Raw genomic sequence first — 24,004 nt, 5'->3', positions numbered from 1 at the left:
TCCCATCATTTATCTTACTTTTCATTCACTCTTTCCTTAACCTTAACGAGGCTTAATCCCTTGTTTCATTGACTTACATGCCAATATATAAGGCAATAGAGAAACTTTCCAATTCATCCATATAAATATTTTTTCACACCCTTAAAGCTCTAATTAACGAAGTTTAACATCAAGTCCAATGACCATAATTCAGCTTGTAATTGCAGCTTCACGCCTTTCACATCTTATTCAAGCATCCTAGACATAGGGTGCTCTTAGCACTGCGAATCAGTGGCTATTGGAGTTTACTCAATCAACGTTTTTCGTCTACATTTAAGGCTGGTACCTTGATCATTTTACTTATGCTCACGTTATTACTTTGAAATTTTAGAACTTGTTCTTCCCCCGTTTTCATAATTATCTCCAATAGTGTCCATTAGGTCAATTAGTATATTTTAGTACCATCTATGCAACCCATCAAGCATATGGTGTTCAACTCTCAAATTGCTAGGAATAATTCTTTATTCCCACCAATGACATGAGTAACTTCACATATACATATATACATCCCTTTAAATGTCAACATCCATTACCACGTGTATGAACCCCTTCTTACTTTCCTCCATTTCAACATATCCATTACACATTTCACCCTTTTGGGGTATGCCATGATTATCCTTTGGGCATATTTCACTAATAACAGTCGTATACCTTTGTCATAACATTTTAGTGCAACTTGGTTATGCAATTGTTTCCAAATAACTCTTAAATACATAAATATCTAGTTGCACACCATTTAATGTTAAGATCTAAACTATACTCACCAATCCTTAACCAATTACATTTATCAAGTGAATAATTTACTTAATTGTTGCACCTCTTCTTTACAGCTATAAAATCAACATTTCTTAAACTTAGGATGTAGAAACTCCCTCTTAGAACTTATCCAAAAATTGATATTTCCTAAATCCTTTACCTTTGTGAAGATCACATTCGCACCTGATCATTTTTATCATAGATTGCATATTGAACCCAATAGACTTTTAAATTAATCGTTAAAGCAATTCGTACATCAAACTCAAATATAGAACTTCATATGGCATTTAGACTAGATTCGACATCTTTGAGTCATTTAACTTCCAGCTATCAAATCCACAACTAGTCCTTTAATCCTTTGACCTCACACACAGCGTAACAAAGTTCAAGCTCCTCTTTAGAGCAAGTTTGTTTACCAACCTTTTACTTAATGACCACATATCAATTATAATGATCACTAATTTTCACCCTTGAGCTAATTCATATACTTATAACTATAAACCATAATAGTTCAAATTAAACCTTGGGATCTTGCAATCACTTAGTTGAAATCAAAACCAACTCCATTTAAGCTACTATACACATATTCAACACTTATACACTTATAAAATATTTCAAAAGCCCACACCATTTCTATAGGGGCATGACAAGCTCATTTAACATAGTGCACTTACCTTCGTGCACATAAACATCAGTTTACACCTTCCTCAATACTTAGATCTATACACTCCAAGTAAATTACAACCATCACTATTCATTCCAGTCAAAGTGCACCCCTTATTACCATTATCATACGTGTTCCTTTATACTGACCTCAATAATAAACCAATGTCATCTAATTTATTCCCATTGACAATTATGGGCTTAAATTATAGCTCCATTGAATGAATAAGTCATTACGGACCTATTAGTCCAACTCCAATTTCTTCCATCTTTAATCAGAGGGATATGTTATTACATTAACCTTTCATTTAGGAGCATTTACTTAAAATCTTTCCAACAACAGCTCGTGTCTTAGGTGGCATCTCAAACCCGGACAACGGCACCACTTATAACCTTTACATAATGTTAGTAGGAGGGTAGGTTACTAGGAATAGGAGTTCATATAGCCTCTTGTCTATGATTTGTGTTGCAGTCACAAACCATAAACAAGACTCTACATTAACTCCGACAACTCCACTGACTGACACAAGAATCCCTAGGACTCGACTAAACCTTGCTTTAATACCACCTTTATCACAACCCAAATTTCGAGCTATGATAGGTGCATGGGCCCAATAGGCATAGCCCACTAAGCCCAAGCAAGCCTATTTAAGCAATCCCAATCATTAATCCCAACCATCATTTCTAAAACCACATATTGTAATTCTCAACTAAAAATATTTTAGTAACATTTTATAGTGACCCAATACTCACCATTTTATTATGGCAAAATAATGTCACCCGTTTGCCAACTCATAGTGGCATTAGTAATCAAATATACATATTTGACTTATAACATGGATCCTAGTGGATTACATTGCATAAACGCGTTCACAGGTAACAGACTCTTGACCATCAGCAAAATGACCGTGGGTGAAGGTACAGCTACTAAAATGCCATAGTACCTACCAAGAGGACGAGCATACGTGGACACTCAATCTAGGTCCCAACTGTCTTCGAATTTGAAAACATGAAGTTTAAAAACGTGAGTATAAAACTCAGTGAGTGAACATAAGAAGGGAACAAGCAATCGATAGAAAGAATTTGGAAATCATGATGCGTTTGTTTCAAAGACAATGCAATTGATTTAATTTCTTACTAAAAACCCCTCATTTCAAACTTTGATTAATAACCTCATAGTGTTACAAAAACCCATGATAAATCCATGAAGTTAAATGGGTGAAAAATAGGTCAAAATCAAGTAAGGTAGCAAGCATGGTAGAAAGTTTGTCGCTATAGCGAGAAATAGTCCTAGTTTGCATATGTTTCAGTTTTTCTAGAATCTCTCCCACTAAAGAAGTCCAATTGACCTGATTTTTGGACCATTAGAAATCTAAGGGGAAGGGCTACAACTTTAATGTTTACCACTTTTCCCAGTTCAGAACGGAACATGGTCAAAATCTTTGTCAAAGTGAAAACACTGCACCAGAATTTTAGGACCACCCGAGAGTTCTTCGCTGCAGCGAGAATCCATTTTCGCTGCAGCAAGAATTCTTTTTCGCTGCAGCGAGAAATATGGCTGGTTTGTGCCCCCACCACCTAAGATTTTTTCACTGCAGTGAGAATGCATTCTCGTTGCATCGAGATTTAGGGCAAATGACAAATTAAGAGATTTTCACATGCCACAAAATTCATCCCTACCATATTGCACATCAAAATGAACACATTGACAACAATCAAGTTTCTCATTATTCATTTCAATCACATATTATAATCATAAACTTTCTATCATATATACATATATAAATATACATAAACACGTACACCACACCACTTCATTCATCGTCATAGCCGGGTCATCATCATCGGCTTATGCGCACTCCTTACTCGCACATAGTCGGGTCATCATCGGCTTATGAGCACTCCCTACTCGCACATAACCAGGTCATCATCAGCTCATGTGCACTTCCATATCGCACATAGTTGGGTCATCATTATCACAGAACATTATTCATCAATGCACAACACATATTCATATATATACATACCAACATAATATAGGAGCACATGGATTTATCTTTTTATATATTTCACATTTTCACAACATCAAAACATTTCATCAAGGGCTTGTTCCCATGCATAATTTAATGAAAACCAAGTAAAATCATTTAAATGCTTCATCCCAACACATATGTATTTTCCAAAAACACTTTGATGCAAGTTCACTCACCGGTCTTATTGATTCTTTTGCTTGACTCTAGCCTCAACTAATGCTCCAAATGGACGTCTGAGGCCTTGTTGGAACCTATACATACACAATATCACCACCAACCCAAATTGGCATTAATATAATTCCAAAAGCTCTTTCCTAAATCAAGTTCTACTAGTTATTCCTAACTAGTTTCCAATTGCCTTTTGATTAGCTATCTATTCTCTCTACTCTAGTATCACTATAAATAAATAAACAAACCTCAACAATAAAAAAACTCACAACTCCAATTACTAGTCATTATCAACAACCTAAAATCAGTCCTAATTCATTACTCACCTTGGTGGATTGTAGTTGAATTTCTTCTCAAGAATACTCAAGCTATCATGGAAAATCTCTTTTTTTCTCTCTCTAAACTTCCAACTAGTGAGAGAAAGTATTGAGGAAAGACTTTTGAGGGTCCTTGAGGTGTAGAAGTGAAGGAGCATGAAAAACCCTATGGAAAAGTGCTCACAAGCATGAGAATTGGAATTAACTTGAAAAAGATATGGAAGTTTCAAGGTTCGTTCCCATGGAGGATGAGGAAAAATGTGAAATGGAGAGAAGAGTTGGGGGGGAAGAAGAAGTTGCTAGAAGCTGCTGGAAGTTGCTGGAGCTTTCGATATTTATATCTAAAGTTTATCCAATTCTCATATAATTTACCAAAATGCCCTCCATGAGGTGACTTTGTCTTTGTCTTTCCTTTGGTTCAACTTTTTACTCTTTAGACACTGAGACGAAGTCCATAATGGTCTAGAAGTACTTGAGTTCACAAAAACTTAAAAATTTAGACTCGAGATGCAAAATGATCATTTTGCCCCTACTACAAAAGTCATCACTATTTCTATTTCCCTCGTTATTTTATCCTTATTTTCATCATTCATTTATGCCTTAGGCCTACTTAGGCCTTAATAACATCAAAAAACCCACTCGTAGGAGCTCACCAAGAGAAATGATGAAATTACCCCTAGTTAGTGTTATCACATCTACTTCTAGTTAATGTGTCTATGGTGGTCGAAGTTTCACAAGCTCACTTCTGAATTACCCTTTTAACTCAATAATCAACCTCAAATGGGCATCTGATAAGCTTTATTAGCCACCATCTCAAAGTACGGGGTACTATAGTTACATATCAAGGGAAATTGTCGTCAATAATGCTCTATTTTTTTGTTGTGTGATGAGGCACGTGGAAAACTCAATAAGCTTACCCAACAAGATAAGGTAAGAGAATATGTGAAGCAATTTTCTGAATTATTGTTACAAATTAATGATTTGGGCGAAAAAGAGGCACTTTTTTTCTTTTATGGATGGGCTCAAACTATGGGCCAACTTGGAACTCTAAAGGAGAAATGTGTAGAATGTCTCAGAGGCTATGATCATGGTGGAATCATTAGTAGTGTTGCACAAGTCCGACAATAAGCCTTTATTCTCCAAGCCCAAGAAAAAGGGTAACAATATGAATGAGAAAGCTAATGGGTCTAAAGAAAAGGCTGACAAAAAATCGCCACGCCATCTAACCAAGGCAATCGCCAAGTGGAAGGGCAAGGAAAATAAGTCCCTTAAATGTTTCTTGTGTGAAAACCACACTTGACAAAGGACTATATCATGTGTAAAAAGCTCATAGCCATCATGATGGGCAAGAAAGATCCAAGCAATGAAAGTAGCAACTAGTGTGTAAAGAAACCCAATGAGTAGTCACACCTAGGGAGCCTAATGCTGCACAAGGAAAAAGAGAAAGACCAGTGTAGTGGCAAGGAGTGCCATTATCCATGGCCAAGGGAGCCTAGGAGCACATTTAGATTAGGTAGCATTGTGTTACACCTAAGGGAGTAACGAACGATAGTCGAATGTTGTATGATCTAAGAGAGAGAGAGAGATCAAGCTCAATGGCAACGGGACTGCCACAAACGAAGGCTAGAAAACCCAATACATGGGCATAGAATCATCGAGACTAGCCAAGCACTCGAGAGATTAAGAGGTTAAGGCATAGGAAGATTGGTCTACAACAAATGCCTAAGGAGATAACGCATTCCAAAGAACTGTGTGGAAGCCAAAAGTGTATAAAATGAGGTCATTCGAGGCAAAGACGTGCGAGAGGAAGGCCACAATGTAACAATGCATCTCTCAACAATGAGGGCATTACTAGATTAAGTAGGGAAGAATGTCACGGCCTAAAAGTTCATACTAGTCCAAGCAGGCTAAGCAGTCCAACACATAGCAACCTAAGCAAGCTAGGTAGCCTTGGCAGGCCAATCAACCTAACAAACAATAGCCTAAACAAGTTACGCAGACGAAACATGCTAGACAATAAGGCCAATCCATTTAATGTAATCTAATTAGAACTTTTGGATTTTAGTATGTATATCTAGATTTAGATTATATTATAAGATTAGGATTTGGATTTAATTTGAATAATCTCTTTAAATTAAATTTCTTATCCTTATCTCCATCTTGTAACCTAATCTTATCTAACAAGGGGAGTTATTAACCTATAAATACCCCTTCTCCTTATTTGTAACATCTCGTAGAAAAATACAAAACATTTTATTTTTCAAAAGCTCTCTTTTTTCTTTATTTATTTTGCTTTTGCTATTTTGTGAATTTTAAAACCTACTTAAATTTTATTTTCAAAGTTTAAGTTTATACGAAGTTAGATTTTAATTCTGACAAGTGACACTAGGCAGTTCCTTACACTTTAAAAATATATATGGTCCTTGGCACTTACTTACCTATCTCGAAGAGTAGGATGGAGTTTTAAATTAATTTCAAACTTAATTATTTAATAATATATACATAAAATAAGTTAAATACTTACAAATCATAAGATCTTTGTAGTCGGGACCATGCTCACCTGTACTCGAAGGTAGTGAATTCATCAAAATAACCGAAAAGGGCAGTGTCTACCAATTAAGTGATGATGCATTCTCATCATAAATCCAAGTAATTTAATCCTAGAGGCATTCAACTAATGCCGCGTGGACAATCACTGTAGAGTCAGCGGTATGCGGCACTCGCCTGATTTTTTAATTTTATTTCCTTTTTAGCTTCACAGTTTGTTTGACTGATCAGCTTCTGGTATTTGCAATGGCGGAGCAGCAATTGGAGCCATGGGCCTACCTCAGCGGAAAAGTGGTGATGGTGACGGGGGCATCTTCCGGATTAGGCCGGGAATTCTGTCTCGACTTGGGTAAAGCCGGCTGCCGTATCGTGGCTGCCGCACGCCGCGTCGATCGCCTCAAGTCCCTCTGCGACGAAATCAATTGCCTCACCTTTCCTTCTTCCAAACCCCAGCCTAGTGGCCCTCGTGCTGTCGCCGTCGAGCTGGACGTTTGTGCTAAAGGAGCCACCATACAGAGCTCCGTCAAAACGGCTTGGGATGCCTTTGGGAGAATCGATAGTTTGATCAATAACGCTGGCATTAGAGGTATTATATTCTCTTCTTTCAATGTTTTGGATAATTTCTTTCCTTATCTCTTGAATAGTGATATTCATAGTAGGAGATCTCTCTTGTGCAAACTCATTAGGCTTTGAAAATGTAAACACAACAAAAACTTTAGTAAAAATTATCTAGTTAGTAGATAGAAATAGCTAGGATTGATATTTTGGATCACTTTGTATCATTGCAAAAACCAAACAATCAAAAGGCTTAAATTGTTAAAAGTGGAAAAGTATGTTTATTTACTAACAAATAATTGTAAGAGCCCTCATAAATTTGAAAATTTTAATTTTTGATTTGTCTTTTTTATTTTTTTTTTTTATGTTGCTTTTAAAAGAGAAAGTAATGGTAAAATCGACAACTAAATAAAGTTCATACGGCTTGAACCTGTGCTAACCATGTAAGCCTTTTTTATAGCATTAAAAATTTCATATAAGTGTAAATAAATGGGTAATTGCTGTTTAGATTTTATAGTTTGAAAATTTTTGACATTCTTATTTGTATTTTATGAAATTTTGAGTAAGTTTTCTTTAATAAATACACCCCAATTGGACCAATTTTTTGGATTCATCCTAATGGCGGTGCTACTCAAACTCTTGCTGCTGACTTATTTGAGTCTTTATACAAATTTTAATAATTGTCAAGATTGTTTCTGAGATCTGAAACATACATCTTCAAGGAAGAATGAAAGCAAGGAAACAAAATAGCGAAGAAGAGAATGACAGTCTCCTTTCTAGAGCAATGTTATTGCTATGACTTAAGGCTTCTTAGTCCTTTTTGAAAACAAAACCTTAGCAAAAAAAACAAGAAGTGAAACTTGTATTGTAAGGTGATAACAAACATTCAGGGTTTACCCACAAAAGGTTCCTCATTAATTACTGAAAAAGAAAGAAAGAAAGAGAGAGACAGAAATAGTCTCTATGTCTTTTCTTGACTTGATTTTTGGTGTAATATTGTCAATTTGGTCATGATCCTTTTCTTCCAGTTTGTGATCATTGTGTTGGACCTTGTAAATGTAACATTTTGTTTACCATTTGTCACTATTGCGTGTTTCAGGTAATGTGAAGAATCCAATGGAATTGTCTGAGGAGGAATGGAATCAAACTATCAAAACCAATTTAACAGGGTCTTGGTTGGTATCAAAATATGTTTGCATGCACATGCTTGATGCAAATCAAGGAGGATCAATAATCAATATTTCTTCCATAGCTGGTCTTAATCGCGGGCAACTACCTGGAGGTGTGGCTTATGCTGCCTCAAAAGCAGGCCTAATTGCCATGACAAAGGTAAACAATGTGTGTTTAATGTTTTTAGTTGTTTAAATGTTATCATAATATCATTTGAAATACTTTATGATAGTTGACTTTTGATGCAAGATTGTCGCTAGAATATCAAAGCTTTTGTAAGCATCAAGTTTGGAATTGTCTATTATTTGATCGACTGGCAATATCATCAATTATAAAGTAGGGAAAAATGTTTAAAATAAGAAAATTGAAGATGTAAGGCCTAAGATGAGAATTAAGTGGTAGAAATAGATTACTTTTCAAAAAAAAAAAAAGTGGTAGAAATAAAGTAATTCAACAATGTCTATGTTGTAGATTGGATCCAAGAAAGTCAATATAATGCGAATAAATTCAACAAAAACTAAAGAACACAACAAGAAATAAAACCCAAAATTACATTCCGACAGGAAGAACAAAATTTATGTGGTTTGGCTTAATGTTTACATCCATGGGCAAGACAATTTCACTATAATCAAGGAAAGATGAAGATTACATTGAGTGTTGCTCACATAACTCGGATCATATTTCACCCTAAAGCTCAAGAGCTTTTAGTTAATTCCCTCCAAAACTCTTTTTCCTCTCTTTCCCAAAAACATACCCAAGAGCACATCTCCGTTTATTTCACCTTCTTTTTGCTCTTCACAAGTTGCATTTTATGGGCTTTAAACTAGGGTAAAAGGAATGAGGATCAAAGGGTAGGACCACATACATGTTATGATATAATCAATAAGCAAAAAATTATTTTATGGTGACTTAAATTTGTCTGCCACTTCAATAGTCTTGAATAAAGTTATAATGTAGGAACATAACTATGCATCAGCTGGATCTTAAGTGCTTAACATTATGAAGGTAACAGTTACTATGAGAGCATGTGAATTGGTTAGAACAGTGCTGTTATTTGTACATGCGCTTGTTTGGTAAAGCCAACCTCTATGGTGGAGTTCCTTTGCTACTGGATTGGCCTAGGCTTGAATTGATTGGATAAAGGTGGTGTATGCAATCCTACGCAGCTTTTACCGCCAGTGATGGTAAGATGTAGGTGACAATGAAAATGGAACCTGTATGGCAGAGCAACTGTAGAAAGGAAAGCTGGTGCCTGACCAGAATGGTTCATGTTGGTGATACCTTTCAGGCGTAATCTAAGAATGGAAACTGGTTTGTCAACTGATAAGATCTCTGAGCTTGATGAGCTGGCTGTTTGGTTCAGCTCTTCCTTTTTATTGGAGAGGGTCAATTATCTGCAGGCGGGAAACTATATCTTCAATACATATGGTCAATGTTCATCATTTTTCATAGGATAATCTGGCTTTTTTGAATAGTTTTGAGGGATGTCTGGATCTCCTGCCTCCTAGATCCTAGTTCAGGTAATTACCATCGGTAATTGGTAGGATGTCACCACCTATGAAATGATTCATTAATTAATTTATTTTATCTAATATTTGAGGAAAAATATGTAAAATAGGTGATTATTTTCAAGTGTATTCTCTCCAATCCCTTTCTGAGGTGTTTAATAATTTTCAAAATCACTTCATTTTTCATATTTTAATAAAATTTTATCATCTATTTTTCTCTCTGAAATAGTAATGACTGGAAATATCTTCTGAGAAACTGCAATCAGCAAAATAACTGTTGTGGAAAATTTACACCCAATGTTCTCATTGATTCCCTAGCTTCCTTTTGGTGACCTCAAAAGTAAAAACCCAGATTCCCATCAAGACGGTCTTTGACTGGTTTTTTGTTTGTAATTTTATATTGTCATCTCGTCAATTTTGATGTTTTATGACCCAACTTTTTATATAGTGATTTTGCATAGTCTTTCTGGTCCTTGGATTATGATGAATTTCTATAATTAGAAAATGACAAGGATGGTTTTGCAGAGCATGGCTCTTGAACTGGGGGCGCATAAAATCCGAGTGAACTCGATATCACCTGGACTTTTTAAATCTGAGATCACACAAGGCCTTATGAAGAAGGACTGGCTAACAAATGTGGCTACCAGAACTGCCCCTTTAAGAACATTTGGTACATCAGATCCTGCATTAACCTCACTAGTCCGATACTTAATCCATGATTCTTCAGAATATGTTTCAGGTAACATGTTCATTGTTGATGCTGGAGTTACCTTGCCAGGCATTCCCATTTTCTCTTCTCTTTGAATCACTATTAAAATAAGAAAATATGTATTCCTTGATGTAATAGTAGTATCAGAGAAGCTATAAGAAGTAAGTTTTTGTATGAACTTGTATTTTGATCCTTTTATCTTTTGACAGTTTAAATTACTTTAATTTGGTAGTCTTTGGTGTATGCATATGATGCTTTAAAACAGCTGAGCAGAATATAGGTGTTGTAAACTCCTTGTAACTTTATCTGAGGTCAGGCTTTCATGTGAGATTGTGAATAACGATTTAAGTGGTGTAATACTTCTTTATTTTGCAGCTTTTGAATAAGATTGTGAAGTTTGGCACCAACCGCATTATAATTTTGCTTCACCATTGGAAAGCCATAACATTTCTATTTTATGTTTCCGAATTTGGCACTAGTGATATGACTTGCTTTGAAGATTAAACAACTGTTAAAGATAATTAATTGTTTTTGCTAAAATTCATTTGTAATTTATAAATTATTTATTATTTTTTATCGTCACTTATAATTTTAGATTTTAGATGTATAGTTTCATTGGTATGTTTTAATTGTGCAATTTTTATTTATTAGGTTTTCTTAGTTGGGTTTTCAATTTAGGTAATTAACATAACAAGGTTTTAAAATTTAAACGATGATATAATTTTTCCTTGTTTCCTACTTTTTCATTTCTATCATTCCTTTTTTTTTTTACATTTTTTAAAAAGTATTTTTTTTAACATTCTTCAGCAGATAGGGTTATGTAACAAAAAAAAAAATCAACATAAATAAAAGTTTCAAAAATAATTTATCCAAAAAATTCAAACATCAATATCTCTAATTCTTTTCCCTCTTTTTCTTCCTTTCCATATTCATTTATTTTTTTTCCCTCACAGAAAAGTTATTATATAAAACATATAAATAAAATTTTTTAATTTTCCTTATTTATTTTCATGCTTCCTTTCTTGTTTCTTGTTTCCGTTTTACTATCCATTTTCTTTGCTTTTTTTCTTTCCCAAAGGAATTTCCTTACAATAATAAAATTGTCAACTTAACTTTTCTTTTATATTTTCTCTATAACCTCCCTTTTTTTCTTCATTTTCATTATATTTTATTTTTGAAAAAAATTCTAAATTAAAATTTCTAATGTTTTGCTATAGCTTCTTACTTTCAACTTTAAAAATATGTTTATTAGGTGGAGAAAGATTTGTGTTTATAAATTCAATACTTATCTTATCTCTTACGAATGTGGATTCAAGACATTATATTTAACCCAACCTTCATCGCACTTTGCTCTTTCAAACATAGAAGACTCACTTTGATCCAAGTTTACCTCGATCTTGGTATCTTTTATAGGAGTTCTCACATTAGTGAAAAATTGGGTAATTGTCACATCTCATTTTCGGGGATATGACTAGCACAAGGACTTACGTGGGTATGGCCCACTAGGCCCAAGTAAGCCTCTAACTCATCATATAAATACTATTAATTCATATCATGCATTCACATAGTCATATGATAAATTACTCATTCTTTCTTGTGTGTCATCACAACTAGACCTGTCAATATGGCCTGAAGCCCTTGTGGGCTGAGAAAATATTGGTTGGGCTGAGCTAGCTCATTTTTTATATGGGTCATCAAAACCCCAACCCAGCCCACCCCTTGTTAGCCCATGGGTTGGGTTGGGCCAACCAATTTAAAAAAAAAATCATTTTTATTCCGTATCAATAAAATTATGCCATGATTTAATCCATAAATTGAATATTTAAAACATGTTACAAACAAATAAATTATGCTAAACATAAATAAGCAAATAAATTACATCAAACATAAATAAAATTTCAATCTTTAACACAAACTACTATCCCATCAACATAAGTACATAATCAAATATTTATAAACTTCAAGAGTAATTATGTCCTCCTCAATCTTCATCCTCAATCAAAACATTTGAATCTTGTTTGGATAGCAATGATATCTCAAAGTCTGACTCATTATCATCTAATATTCATTTCCATAAAAGAAAAAGATATAGTGAGTTTCAATTGTAACTAAAATTATTAATTTAACAAGTAAAGATTAAAGACATTGAAATATATAAAATAAACAATACCATCGGTAGCTAAAGAAAAGCCATGTAACCAATTTTTCGGGCAAACAAGCATTTGAACATTTTCATGGTGAAAGGAACTTCTAAACTTGGTGAGAACATGGCTACCAATACTAAAAGTAGACTCTAATGCTACTGTAGTAATCAGAATGCTCAATACATCTCATTCCATAATAGAAAGATCAAGAAAACTGTGACACCCAATACTTGTGTATAGAAGTCAATATGACCTTATCAACGAGACAAAGGGTCAATAGATGCTGATTTAAGTACCAAAGGATGAAGATGGGTGAAAAAGAGTAATTTAAGATAAAATAATAATATTTTTATCAAGGAAGAATTTGCGAGATAAAAGGTGATTCGGATGTGAATCGAGGCAAAGTAACATGTTTTGGAGCCCCAGAAGACTAGTGGAAAATTTTGGGATAAAATAATATTTTATTAATAAAATATTATTAAAATATTAATATTTTATTCGATGTCGAAATTTTTTATGAAGGAGAAACATATGGTCAATCTAAGTGGGGGAGAAGAAGAACGAGGAAATTTTAGAGAAAAATGATGTTAATGGGGCTCGCATGTCTTTATTAAATAAAGATAGCGCAGGTAAATAAATATTTAAATATTATGGAGATACTGTGTTGAAGTGAAAACTTTATATTTTGTTTGCACACATGTAAAGGAAGAGAAATAGAAGGAAATTGAAATTAAAAGATTATGGGAGGATACAATTAAAAAAGGTAAAAACCTTGGAGGGCAAAATGATAATTTTGCCATTAGTTGGTCAAAGCTTCCAAAGGAAGCTTTGACTCTTATCTTTTTCTTCCATGACCGTTCTTATCCTCCCAAAAAGGTTTATTCTTCTTCTTCTTTCATGTTTCCAATGCCATTTTCATGGTGGAGTGAAAAATTAAATTTTTCTTCATTTTCTTTTCCTTGTTTTCTTTTCTTTTCTTTTCTTTCTTACTTCTTCCTTCTCCTAACTTTTTGGGCATCAAACCTATAGCTTCTAACCCCAATTTCCAGCACATCTAAAATGTAGGAGAGAGAGAGAGAGAGAGAGAGAGAGAGAGAGAGAGAGAAATCTCTCTTCCTTGCCTTTATTTTCTATTTCTATTCCACTTTCAACAACACTTGGATTTTTGGCTTCAAGTCTTCATTTCAAGCTAAAGGTATATATTTTCAACCCTTGAATTTTTGAATTTATGGGTTTGTAATTTTTAGACTTTATTTTCTAAGTTTCTTCAAATTTCTTTTCCTTGAAATTTGCTAGGTTTGGTTGATCTTTATACCTTCAAGCACCAAGGTAAAGAGACTTCAAACTTGAACAATTAGTTTAAAGGGTTTGTGAATTAGACTAGAATTCTAGGTTAAAAGTTGGGTTAGAGTGTAGATTGTATAGAGTATATTTATTAGAATTATTAAATTCAATTATGACTTGATGGAGGTTGTTATGGCTTATTGGTAAATATAGGTTTTAACGGTATTTGGGGATTACTTGGATTAAGACTTTGTGGGCACTAGTCTTGTAAGGTGGCATTAAAGTGAGTGAACTTGCATTAAATTGTTTTGCAATAAATGCATATGTGTTTGGTTGAATCACTTGAAATGTTTTACTGAACTTTTCTCAAAATATGCATGGGAACAAACCCTTGATGAAATGTTGTATGTTGTGAATGTGTAATATGATGGATCCTTGTGCTCTTATATTATATTGATATGGACATGTTGTGTATTGATAACTAATATTCTGTGATAATTATAATTGCGCATGTGCGCGATGTACGGTGGTGCACATGCCGGTGATGGCGAGGTACGAGGGTGCACACGATGGTATTAGCTGTGCGTGATGTAGGGGTGCACATGATGGCATTAGCTGTGAGTGATGTGAGGGTGCACACAATGGTATTAGCTGTGCGCGATGTAGGGGTGCACACGATGACTCTGGCTATGTGCGGTGTGGGAGTGCATATGAGCTGGGTGAGGCAATGGTGGCATATGTGTATGTATATATGTATTTACTATATAGAGAGGTTTGGAATTAATATGTGATTGCATTGACTATTGAAACTTGATTATTGTCAAATGTGTTTAATCTGATTTTCGTTGCAATAGGGTTGGATTTTTATAGTAGGGGAAATTCCCTTAATTTCATTTGCCTAAGAATTTCGTTGCAGCGAAAATGCTTTCCCACTGTAGCGAGAAACTCTTGGGTGGATGGCCTTAACCTTTGCTCTCCCACTACAGCGAGAAACTCTCGGGTGAATGGCCTTAACCCTTGCTCTAGATTTCGTTGCAGCGAAAATTCCTAAGCAGATGAAATTAGGGGAATTTCCGTTGCTATAAAAATCCAACCCTATTGTAATGAAAATCAAATTAAACACATTTGACAATAATCAAGTTTCAACAGTCAATGCAACCACATATTAATTCCAAACCTCTCTATATAGTAAATATATATATATATATATACACGTATGCCACCACCCCCTCACTCAGCTCATGTGCACTTGCACACCACACATAGTCGAAGTCATCATGTGCACCCCCACATTGCGCACAGCTAATGCCATCGTGTGCACCCCCACATCACACACAGGCAATATCATCATTCACACTCCCGTACCTCGTCATCACCGACATGTGCACCCTCTACATCGCGCACATGCGCGGTTATAATTATCACACAATATTAGTTACAATACACAACAAATACATATCAACATAATATAGGAGTACAAGGATCCATCATATTACACATTCACAACATACAACGTTTCATCAAGGGCTTGTTCCCATGCTTATTTTGAGAAAAGTTCAGTAAAACATTTCAAGTGATTCAACCAAATACATATGCATTTATTCCAAAACAATTTAATGCAAGTTCACTCACCTTATTGCCACCTTACAAGACTAGTGCCCACAAAGTCTTAATCCAAGTAGTCGCGAAATATCGTTAAAACCTATATTTACCAATAAGCCATAACAACCTCCATCAAGTCATAATTGAATTTAAGAATTATAATAAATATACTCTATACAATCTACGCTCTAACCCAACTTTTAACCTAGAATTCTAGTTTAATTCACAAACCCTTTAAACTAATTATTCAAGTTTGAAGTTTCTTTACCTTGGTGCTTGAAGATATAAAGATCAGCCAAACCTAGCAAATTTTAAAGAAAAGAAATTTGAAGAAACTTAGAAAATAAAGTCTAAAAATTACAAACCCATAAATTCAAAAATTCAAGGGTTGAAAATATATACCTTTAGCCTGAAATGAAGACTTGAAGCCAAAAATCTAAGTGTTGTTGAAAGTGGAATAGAAATAGAAAATAAAGGCAAGGAAGAGAGATTTTCTCTCTCTCTCTCCTAGGGTTTAGATGTGCTGGAAATTGGGGTTAGAAGTTGTAGGTTTGATGCCCAAAAAGTTAGGAGAAGAAAGAAGTAAGAAAGAAAAGAAAAGAAAAGAAAACAGGGAAAAGAAAATGAAGAAAAATTTAATTTTTCACTCCACCATGAAAATGGCGTTGGAAGCATGAAAGAAGAAGATACCTTTTTGGGAGGATAAGAACGGTCATGGAAGAAGAAGATAAGAGTCAAAGCTTCCTTCGAAAACTTTGACCAACTAATGGTAAAATTACCATTTTACCCTTCAAGGTTTTCACCCTCTTTAATTGTATCCTCCCACAATCTTTTAATTCCAATTTCCCTATATTTCTCTTTCTTTACATGTGTGCAAACAAAATATAAAGTTTGCACTTCAACGCGGTATCTCCATAATATTTAAATATTTATTTACTTGTACTATCTTTATTTAATAAAGACACGCGAGCCCCATTATCATCATTTTTCTCCGAAATTTCCTCGTTCTTCTTCTCTCCCACTTAGATTGACCATTTGTTTCTCCTTCATTAAAAAATTTCAACATCGAATAAAATATTAATATTTTATTAATAAAATATTATTTTATCCCAAAATTTTCTACTAGTCTTCTAGGGCTCCAAAACATCTTACTTTGCCCCGATTCACATCTGAATCACCTTTTATCTCACAAATTCTTCCTTGACAAAAATATTATTATTTTATTATTATTCTTCGCATGCAGAATATTTTATCTTAAAATACTCTTTTTCACCCATCTCCATCCTTTGACACTTAAATCAGCATCCATTGACCTTTTTGTCTCGTTGATAAAGTCATATTGACTTCTATACGAAGGTACTAGGTGTCATAGAGTCCCCCACTTAAAAGAATTTATCCTTGTATTCTCTTCGATGTCGGGTTGTTGATCTCCCTCAATGATCCTATTTCATTTCCTTCTTCATAGGGACCTTTGATTTATGCACTTCTTTACCTTCCGTTCGACTAAAACACTTTACAAGGTTAGGGTACGTAACTTATCTCTATTGTCATCTTTGAGTCAGAACCACGGTACCTTTCATTATTGTTCTTTCTCTTATCATTAAGATCCCAAGTATGCCTTTAATTCCATTACTAACCTTAAACATATCTTTATTTCAATTCTTGTCAAACCTCTTGTCATTTATTCACCTTATCCCCCTACACTATTACATGACTTATGGCATCATAAACACACCCTATTCATTCCTATACATTTTTCCAACATTATGGGGAGTTGAATCTTTCAACCATTCCCTCATACTTCATATTTATCTTGCATTTACGCAACTTAAATCTTCTTAATCATATTAGTCCATCTTGTATGGCTTAATTACGCTATAAATAACATTTCCTTGACATAATTTCTTCGATTGTTTCTCCAAAATTTCTTATATCAACATAGCTACACTTCTGACGAAATTTTTTTATCTTGTATTATCCATACAACTCCTCAAACATATTGAGTTCAAATCTCGAATCTCTGAGAACATTTCTTCACTTTAGTTGGTCACATCATCAGCCCCACACATTTGTATATACATGCACATTTAGATGTCAACATTATCATGTTTAATCTACGATCACTGGTATAATCAATTTCATATTGCCCCTTAACATTCTCATCCACAGGAATATCGAGTTACAATTCCCTCAATACTTAAGTTTGCAGCGAAAATGCATTCTCCTTGCAGTGAGAAAATCTCGAGTTGTTGGTTCAAAATTTGCCCAGAAGTTCGTTGCAGCGAAGAATGCCTTTCAACTGTAGCGAGATTTGCTCTGTTATGCTTGCCTTGCTTGAACTTCCTAAATGATTTAAAATGAGTTGAAAAACAACACGACATCGAGTTTTATTCATAATATACAAAATTGCATTGTTTTAAATGAGTGCATCATGTTTTCGAAAAGCTCTCCGTATCATTTGCTTGTTCCTTTCCTATGTTCACTCACTAGGTTTATACTCATTCTTTTCAAATTCATGTTTTAGTTTTTAGGCTCGAAGGTAGTTAGATCTTGGGTAGAGGTGCTTTCTTCGATTCATTTTACTGTAGGTTTGCTAGAACACTCCATGATAATATCCACACTAGAGTCACTTTGTTGATAGCCAAGGTCATTCAATATGTGTATACGGTGGTTTAAATGTAAATCACGAGAATTGTTGTAAACATTGTATGTTTGGTTTGAAAGATAATGTCGCCATAGGTTGGCAAATCATAGTATTATTTTGTGAATGGTATTGTTCAGATGTCATTATTTATTTTCGAAAGGAAATTATTTTTGAAAACAATGAATTAAGATCCTTAGAGGTAAAAGAGGGATAGGTGGTCTAATAAACAAGTTTTTATGTAAAGGCTTGCTTGGGCCTAGCAGGCCACGCCTATTGAGTCCTTGAGCCGATAAATTGGGCTGTGACAAAAACGCTTAGCATTGTCCCTCCAATAATTATGCACATCCAAGTTTTCAAACACTTCACAATCAAGCTTTGCCTCATCTAAATAAACATCCAACTCAGACTTTCCAACAATAGAAATTGTTTCATTTTGAAACATTTTGAACTCCTACAATTTTTAAATACTTAGACATAAAAAAAAAATTATCAAAACATAAATAAAGTAACATAAATTCTCATGTAATAAGATGAAGGAAAGACACAAAACTTACACTAAAAATCTTTGATCCCTTGGGTTTAGTTCCCCCTTCGGCTTGCTTAGGCAAATTACTCATTGAGTGAGAAGAAACACTTGATGCACGAGTGTTGCTTGCATATTCTTCAAAGAGCTCGTAAAACTTTGTCTTCACATTTTCTAACTTTCCATGACAAGTAAAAGCATCAATCTTAGAATAGCAAGATTTTCAAAAATCAAGCTTCATCCTTGGGTCAAGAATAGCTCCAAATGCAAGCACTACACTATAATCTTTCCAATACTTGTCAAATTTCATTTTCATGCTTTGAGACATATACTTGATAACCTCATCTTCATTATGCAAATTCTCACTTAAAATTGATTCAATTTTCCAAACTTACATGAAATACAAGTTGGAAGTAGGATAAGATGAACTAGATATCAAGTTTGTGGTCTCATAAAAGGACTTCAAGAATTCACAAATTATCATTGCTCTCCCCCATTCCTCATTGGATAGATTATATTTATAAGTTTTATCAATAAATTGGAGGCTAGCTGTCAAGCCCAGCTTTATTATATACTTGCCATGTCATTCATGTACTTGATAGCATGTTTGCATACTTGGATGCCTCGAAAAATCGTTAAACGTCGGTATCGTACCTAGTGGTACAATTAAGTCAATTAAAACCTTGAACTAGTCCAAATAGAGACTTTAGGATGTATTTGAGAGTTATTGAACCTTAGAATGTCTTAAAATGGTGATTCGGAGTTCGAGGATTAATTTGGAATCCAATCGGAGAATTTTTGTAACATAGAGGCAAAATGGTCATTTTGCCACCAAAGGGCAAAAATTGGAATGTTGGACGAGATATTTGACCAAGTTTGACTATTTGGAGCATAATTTGAATTTGAGAAGTGAAAAATTCCAATTTCGACATTTTTCCTAGCAAAAGGGCAAATTGGTCATTTTACATGTTCATGAGGACGTAATTGGAATTTTTGAAATTTTACACCACCGTGACACTTGTCAAGCCCATGAATTTCACCTATTATCATTTTTATACTTTGGATAATTAAGGTATTATGTGTGGTGGTAAAAAAATGCTTAATAGTTAAGTTTTAATCATGAACCATTCACACGTTGACACGTGTCAAGCTTGAATTCTTTTATAATTTTCTTTATAAACCAACATAAACCTCTCCCAATTCTTCTTTCATTGCCGTGCAAGCCAAAGAAAAGGGGGAAAAGAATAGAAACAACCCTTGAGGAAGAAAATTCAAGAGAAATTCATCGGTTACCGAAAAACGAAGTGATCTGAGGTAAGATTTCGTGATTTTAGCTTAAGATTCACCTCTCCCATGCTTTCTTTGTCATTTTTTATGGTTGAAACCCAAACTTTCATGAAGGAAGTCATGTTGGCCGAATCAAGGGGGGGAGATTTTGATGATGGTTTTTGTTAGATTTCATGCTATCTAGGTGTTTTTAGTTGTTTTGTTATATTCGGTACGAAAAACAAGCAAGAAAACCACATGTCCTTCACTAAACCCTCCTTGGTCGAATTTAATAAGGGATATATATTTGATGAATTTTGTTATATTTCATATTATTTAGCTTGTATTTGATGATTTATGGTGTCAAATATCGACAATGGTTATCGAAAAGTATAGTGCCTTTAGTAAACGACTTGAACGACAATGAGAAAATCATAGTAAATGGACTTGAATTTGATTTCTAATGATATATATGGACTTATTGGACTGTGTTGACATTGATTAGCACGTTAGTTCAGAATCAGAATAAGTTTCGGATGTGATCATTTAAGTCATAATCAAGTTCATTGAGGTACTTTGGGTGTATTTAGAGTACCGAAAGTGCAATGAATCTATTTGGAGTTGAATCGAATGTTTTGGCAAATTAAATAGTGTATAGTGCGAGTTAGGTCGAATACCATTTCAATTCAATAACCATTGAACCTACGTAGAACACCATTTTTAAGTGATTATTCGAACATTTCTCATTCAATTTCATGCATTCATATAGAGCCTAGAATAGTTTTATAACAGTTTGGCACAAATGTATTGAATTACTTGTTATGTATTAGGTATAGGTGGTGAGCCCTTTGGTAAGGGTAAGGATATTGTACCCGAGGACTAGGAGTAGGAGTACTTTCTTTATTGTAAGTAATCAGACTATCATCTTAACTATCTAAAGTAGTTTATACAGGTTTTTATGATTTTAAAGAATAATGAACTTAAATTGTAAACTATTATGTTTTATAACTGAAGTGTTGGTTAAATGAAATGAGATTCATAATTTGGTTTGAAATTGAATCCTGGTTTTGGAAATTGAGTAAGTGGAGACTATATACTTGTGTTATATATATGTTTTGACTATTGTTAGTTATGCCGACCTTGCTTTGTAATAAATGTATCGGCATAACGAGATTTGTAATTGACATATGGTTTGAATTGATGGCTTATGACAATGTGATGGCATGAATGGCTGGATTTGTGTTTGTGTGGAGTATATGAACTGTTTTGTTTTACCTTGACTGGCTGGGTAATATCATATTAGCCATGTCATACTACCGAAATTTTTATTAATTTGGTGGCGTCATTGATTAGCTTACTGCAGTGGGCGAGTTTCTGTGGATTGGCCTATTAGAGGGGCATGGTAAACCCTGTCATATTTTACCTTAGTATGAGAGGCACGAAGGGTATCTCCTAAGGTAGTTTAGAGTTCACTTCACGCCGAACCACCACATGAGGGTGAAACTCAGCCAACACCAAGGAGCGGCTGTGCTTTTAAACATAAAAAAATGTTTTATGTGTATATGTTATTTTAACAGCCTTGGCAAACTCGGTTGGATGCCCTGCATAAGGTGTCACTGAGTACAAGTTTTGGCATGAGCCAAGTTTTTAAGAGTCATAAGCCTTGTTGATTTTTTTGTTTATGAAATGTAACTGTTTTATATGGGTTGAAATGAGTTTTAATGTTATGAATCATATTATGATGAGATGTTTTAAATTGTCTCCATTTACTCGGCTTTAGATGTTATAGATGATCTTTGCTTACTCACTAGGTTTATAAAAACTCACCACCCTTCTTTCACCCATTCAAGGCTCAAAGTAGTCTATAGACCGTCAATTTTGTTGAGGGTTTGCTTTTGGATTCACATCCTTAGAAATCAAGGGTTTACAGCCGTGTTTATTTTTGTTATTTTGGGGCTCACATGTCATTGTAGAATATTTTTGTATACCTTGGTGCAATGTGCTATTATATATATGAATTTATTTTGTTATTACTTTTCATTAACTGTTTATGTAGAATTTTATAAATATTGTTTTATATGAAAATGAAATATTTTATTCAATATTTTTATTTAGTTTGATTAGCTATAATTTCACTTTAGATGGATGATTTAGATACCTAAATTTATTTTTAGATATGAAATGTATATTTTTCATTTATATATTATATTTTTAGCAAGTGTCGAAATTTTTGGGTAAAATGACCAAAATACCCTTATGCGGTAGAAATTACTTTTTGATTATCTTTGATTTGAAAATAGTCTATATTCCTTTAAAATATGATATTTAGTAACTGCTACTCACAGGGGAGGCGGAGAACTGATGCTAGAGCCTTGCGAGGTTTTGGTTGACATTCCAGGTAAGGTATGTCTATTAGGACATCGCGACGGTTGTCACGGGCTCGAATAGAGTACTGGGTCGTGACACTAGCAAAAGCTTTTTGATGTTTGATTGCACTTTCAAGCATCAAATATGTTGAATTCCATCTAGTTGACATATCTAAATGCAACCCAACACCTACATCAATACTAACGTGTTGAACACATTCTTGAAACTTTTTCATCCTCCCATCCAATGCCTTTACATATTTCACACTCTCCTTAATTTTAAATAATGCTTCATTGACTACTTTCAAGCCCTCTTGAACAATAAGATTTAATATATGAGCACAACAATACACATGAAAATATTCACCATCACAAATCGAGCTACTTTGCAAATGAAGATAGCCTTTCAAGATAGCTTGCATGTTATCATTAGCAGAAGCATTATCTAGAGTAAGAGAGAAAACTTTTTTATTTATTCCCCATTCTTTCAAACAATCAAATAAAACAACAGCTAATTCAACTCTAGTGTGTGGAGGAGGCATACGACAAAAGTTAAGTAACTTGCTACATAACTTCCAATTTTCATTGACAAAGTGCGCAGTCAAACAAATATAGCCCTCAAAAGTAGATGTTGTCCATACATAAGAAGTTAAACAAATTCTATTAGGTACCTTGGCCATGGCTTGTTTAAGTTTATCTTTCTCTATCAAATGAAATCTTTGAACATCAGATACAGTAGTATTTCTAAAATGTATCACTACATCTGGATTTACATACTTAGCCCAAGCTCTAATCTTATCATATTCAACAAAAGCATAAGGCAAGTCATGCTTAATTATGGCTTCAGCAAGCATGTCACGTGAAATCCTAGGATCAAATTTTCTAGCCTTTACTTTCCCTTCATGATCCATAAGCATTGGATGTGGATTAAAATATGAAATGAATTCACAAGTTTCAATGTTATGATGCAAATGTGAAGTGCCATAATTAGAGCCACTAGGTTTAGGGCCAACCTTATACTCTGTTTTACAACCGTTACAAGTTGCCCTTTGTACTCCATCTTTCTTTTTGGCTATTTTAGTGAAATAATCCCAAACATTTGAAGTTTCTTTTTTGGCCCTCTTACTCAATTGTTCAGATTCAGATATACGGGATTGGGAGGGAATTTCAGCCGTATTCAAAATGTTCACATCATCATCCAAATTTATATAGTTTTCAACTGATTGATCCGTCACCATCACCTTCAAATAACATAACCTGAATAAACAATATTAAAAATTTACTCCAACAAACAACAATATTTATTGACATAGATATTTCCATAAAAACAAGTTGGAAAAAAATTTTAATGTAAAAATATTATCAAAAACATGACATATCCATATTTAACACCCAATGTCAAGTTTGTGACATCACTTATGAAATGCTAATTATCATTACTTTGAAATTTAACAAAGGTATTTGGTTATTGGTCATTCCTCCTTTTGATCAAGAAGCACTCTCTCTATATGGTTAATGCACTAGCCTAGTGATCAAGAAGGTCCCAACTTTATTTATACAAGGAGAAGATGAACTATCTTGCTTTTTATTTTATTTAACATATCCATATCCAAATTTATTTTATTTGATAAATTATATATATTAAGTTCATTTCTATTCTATTTTCTTTTTGTTGCTATAATAAATTTTTTTTGAGATGGACTATCCATT

The 24,004-nt window shown here is 34.0% G+C and overlaps 1 protein-coding gene across 1 annotated transcript; it reads left to right on the top strand.

Moving 5' to 3' along the window:
* Positions 1-6,724: 6,724 nt before the first annotated feature.
* LOC18598628 (uncharacterized) lies at positions 6,725-10,872 on the top strand. The gene is made up of 3 exons (XM_018122359.2): positions 6,725-7,109; positions 8,178-8,407; positions 10,282-10,872. The coding sequence occupies exons 1-3, from the start codon at positions 6,770-6,772 to the stop codon at positions 10,558-10,560; spliced, it is 849 nt and encodes a 282-aa protein (XP_017977848.1). The 5' UTR covers positions 6,725-6,769; the 3' UTR covers positions 10,561-10,872.
* Positions 10,873-24,004: the final 13,132 nt, after the last annotated feature.

The sequence above is a fragment of the Theobroma cacao genome, chromosome 5, assembly GCF_053813885.1.
Source record: "Theobroma cacao isolate CCN51 chromosome 5, ASM5381388v1, whole genome shotgun sequence".
NCBI lineage: Eukaryota > Viridiplantae > Streptophyta > Magnoliopsida > Malvales > Malvaceae > Theobroma > Theobroma cacao.
The sequence above is the reverse complement of the archived record's forward strand: the minus strand, read 5'-3'. Positions and strand labels throughout refer to the sequence as shown.

Coding starts and splice junctions, on each gene's coding strand:
- LOC18598628 (XM_018122359.2), top strand. CDS start 6,770: ATGGCGGAGCAGCAATTGGAGCCATGGGCCTACCTCAGCGGAAAAGTG. Junction 7,110..8,177: donor CAATAACGCTGGCATTAGAG/GTATTATATTCT, acceptor TGCGTGTTTCAG/GTAATGTGAAGAATCCAATG. Junction 8,408..10,281: donor GCCTAATTGCCATGACAAAG/GTAAACAATGTG, acceptor ATGGTTTTGCAG/AGCATGGCTCTTGAACTGGG.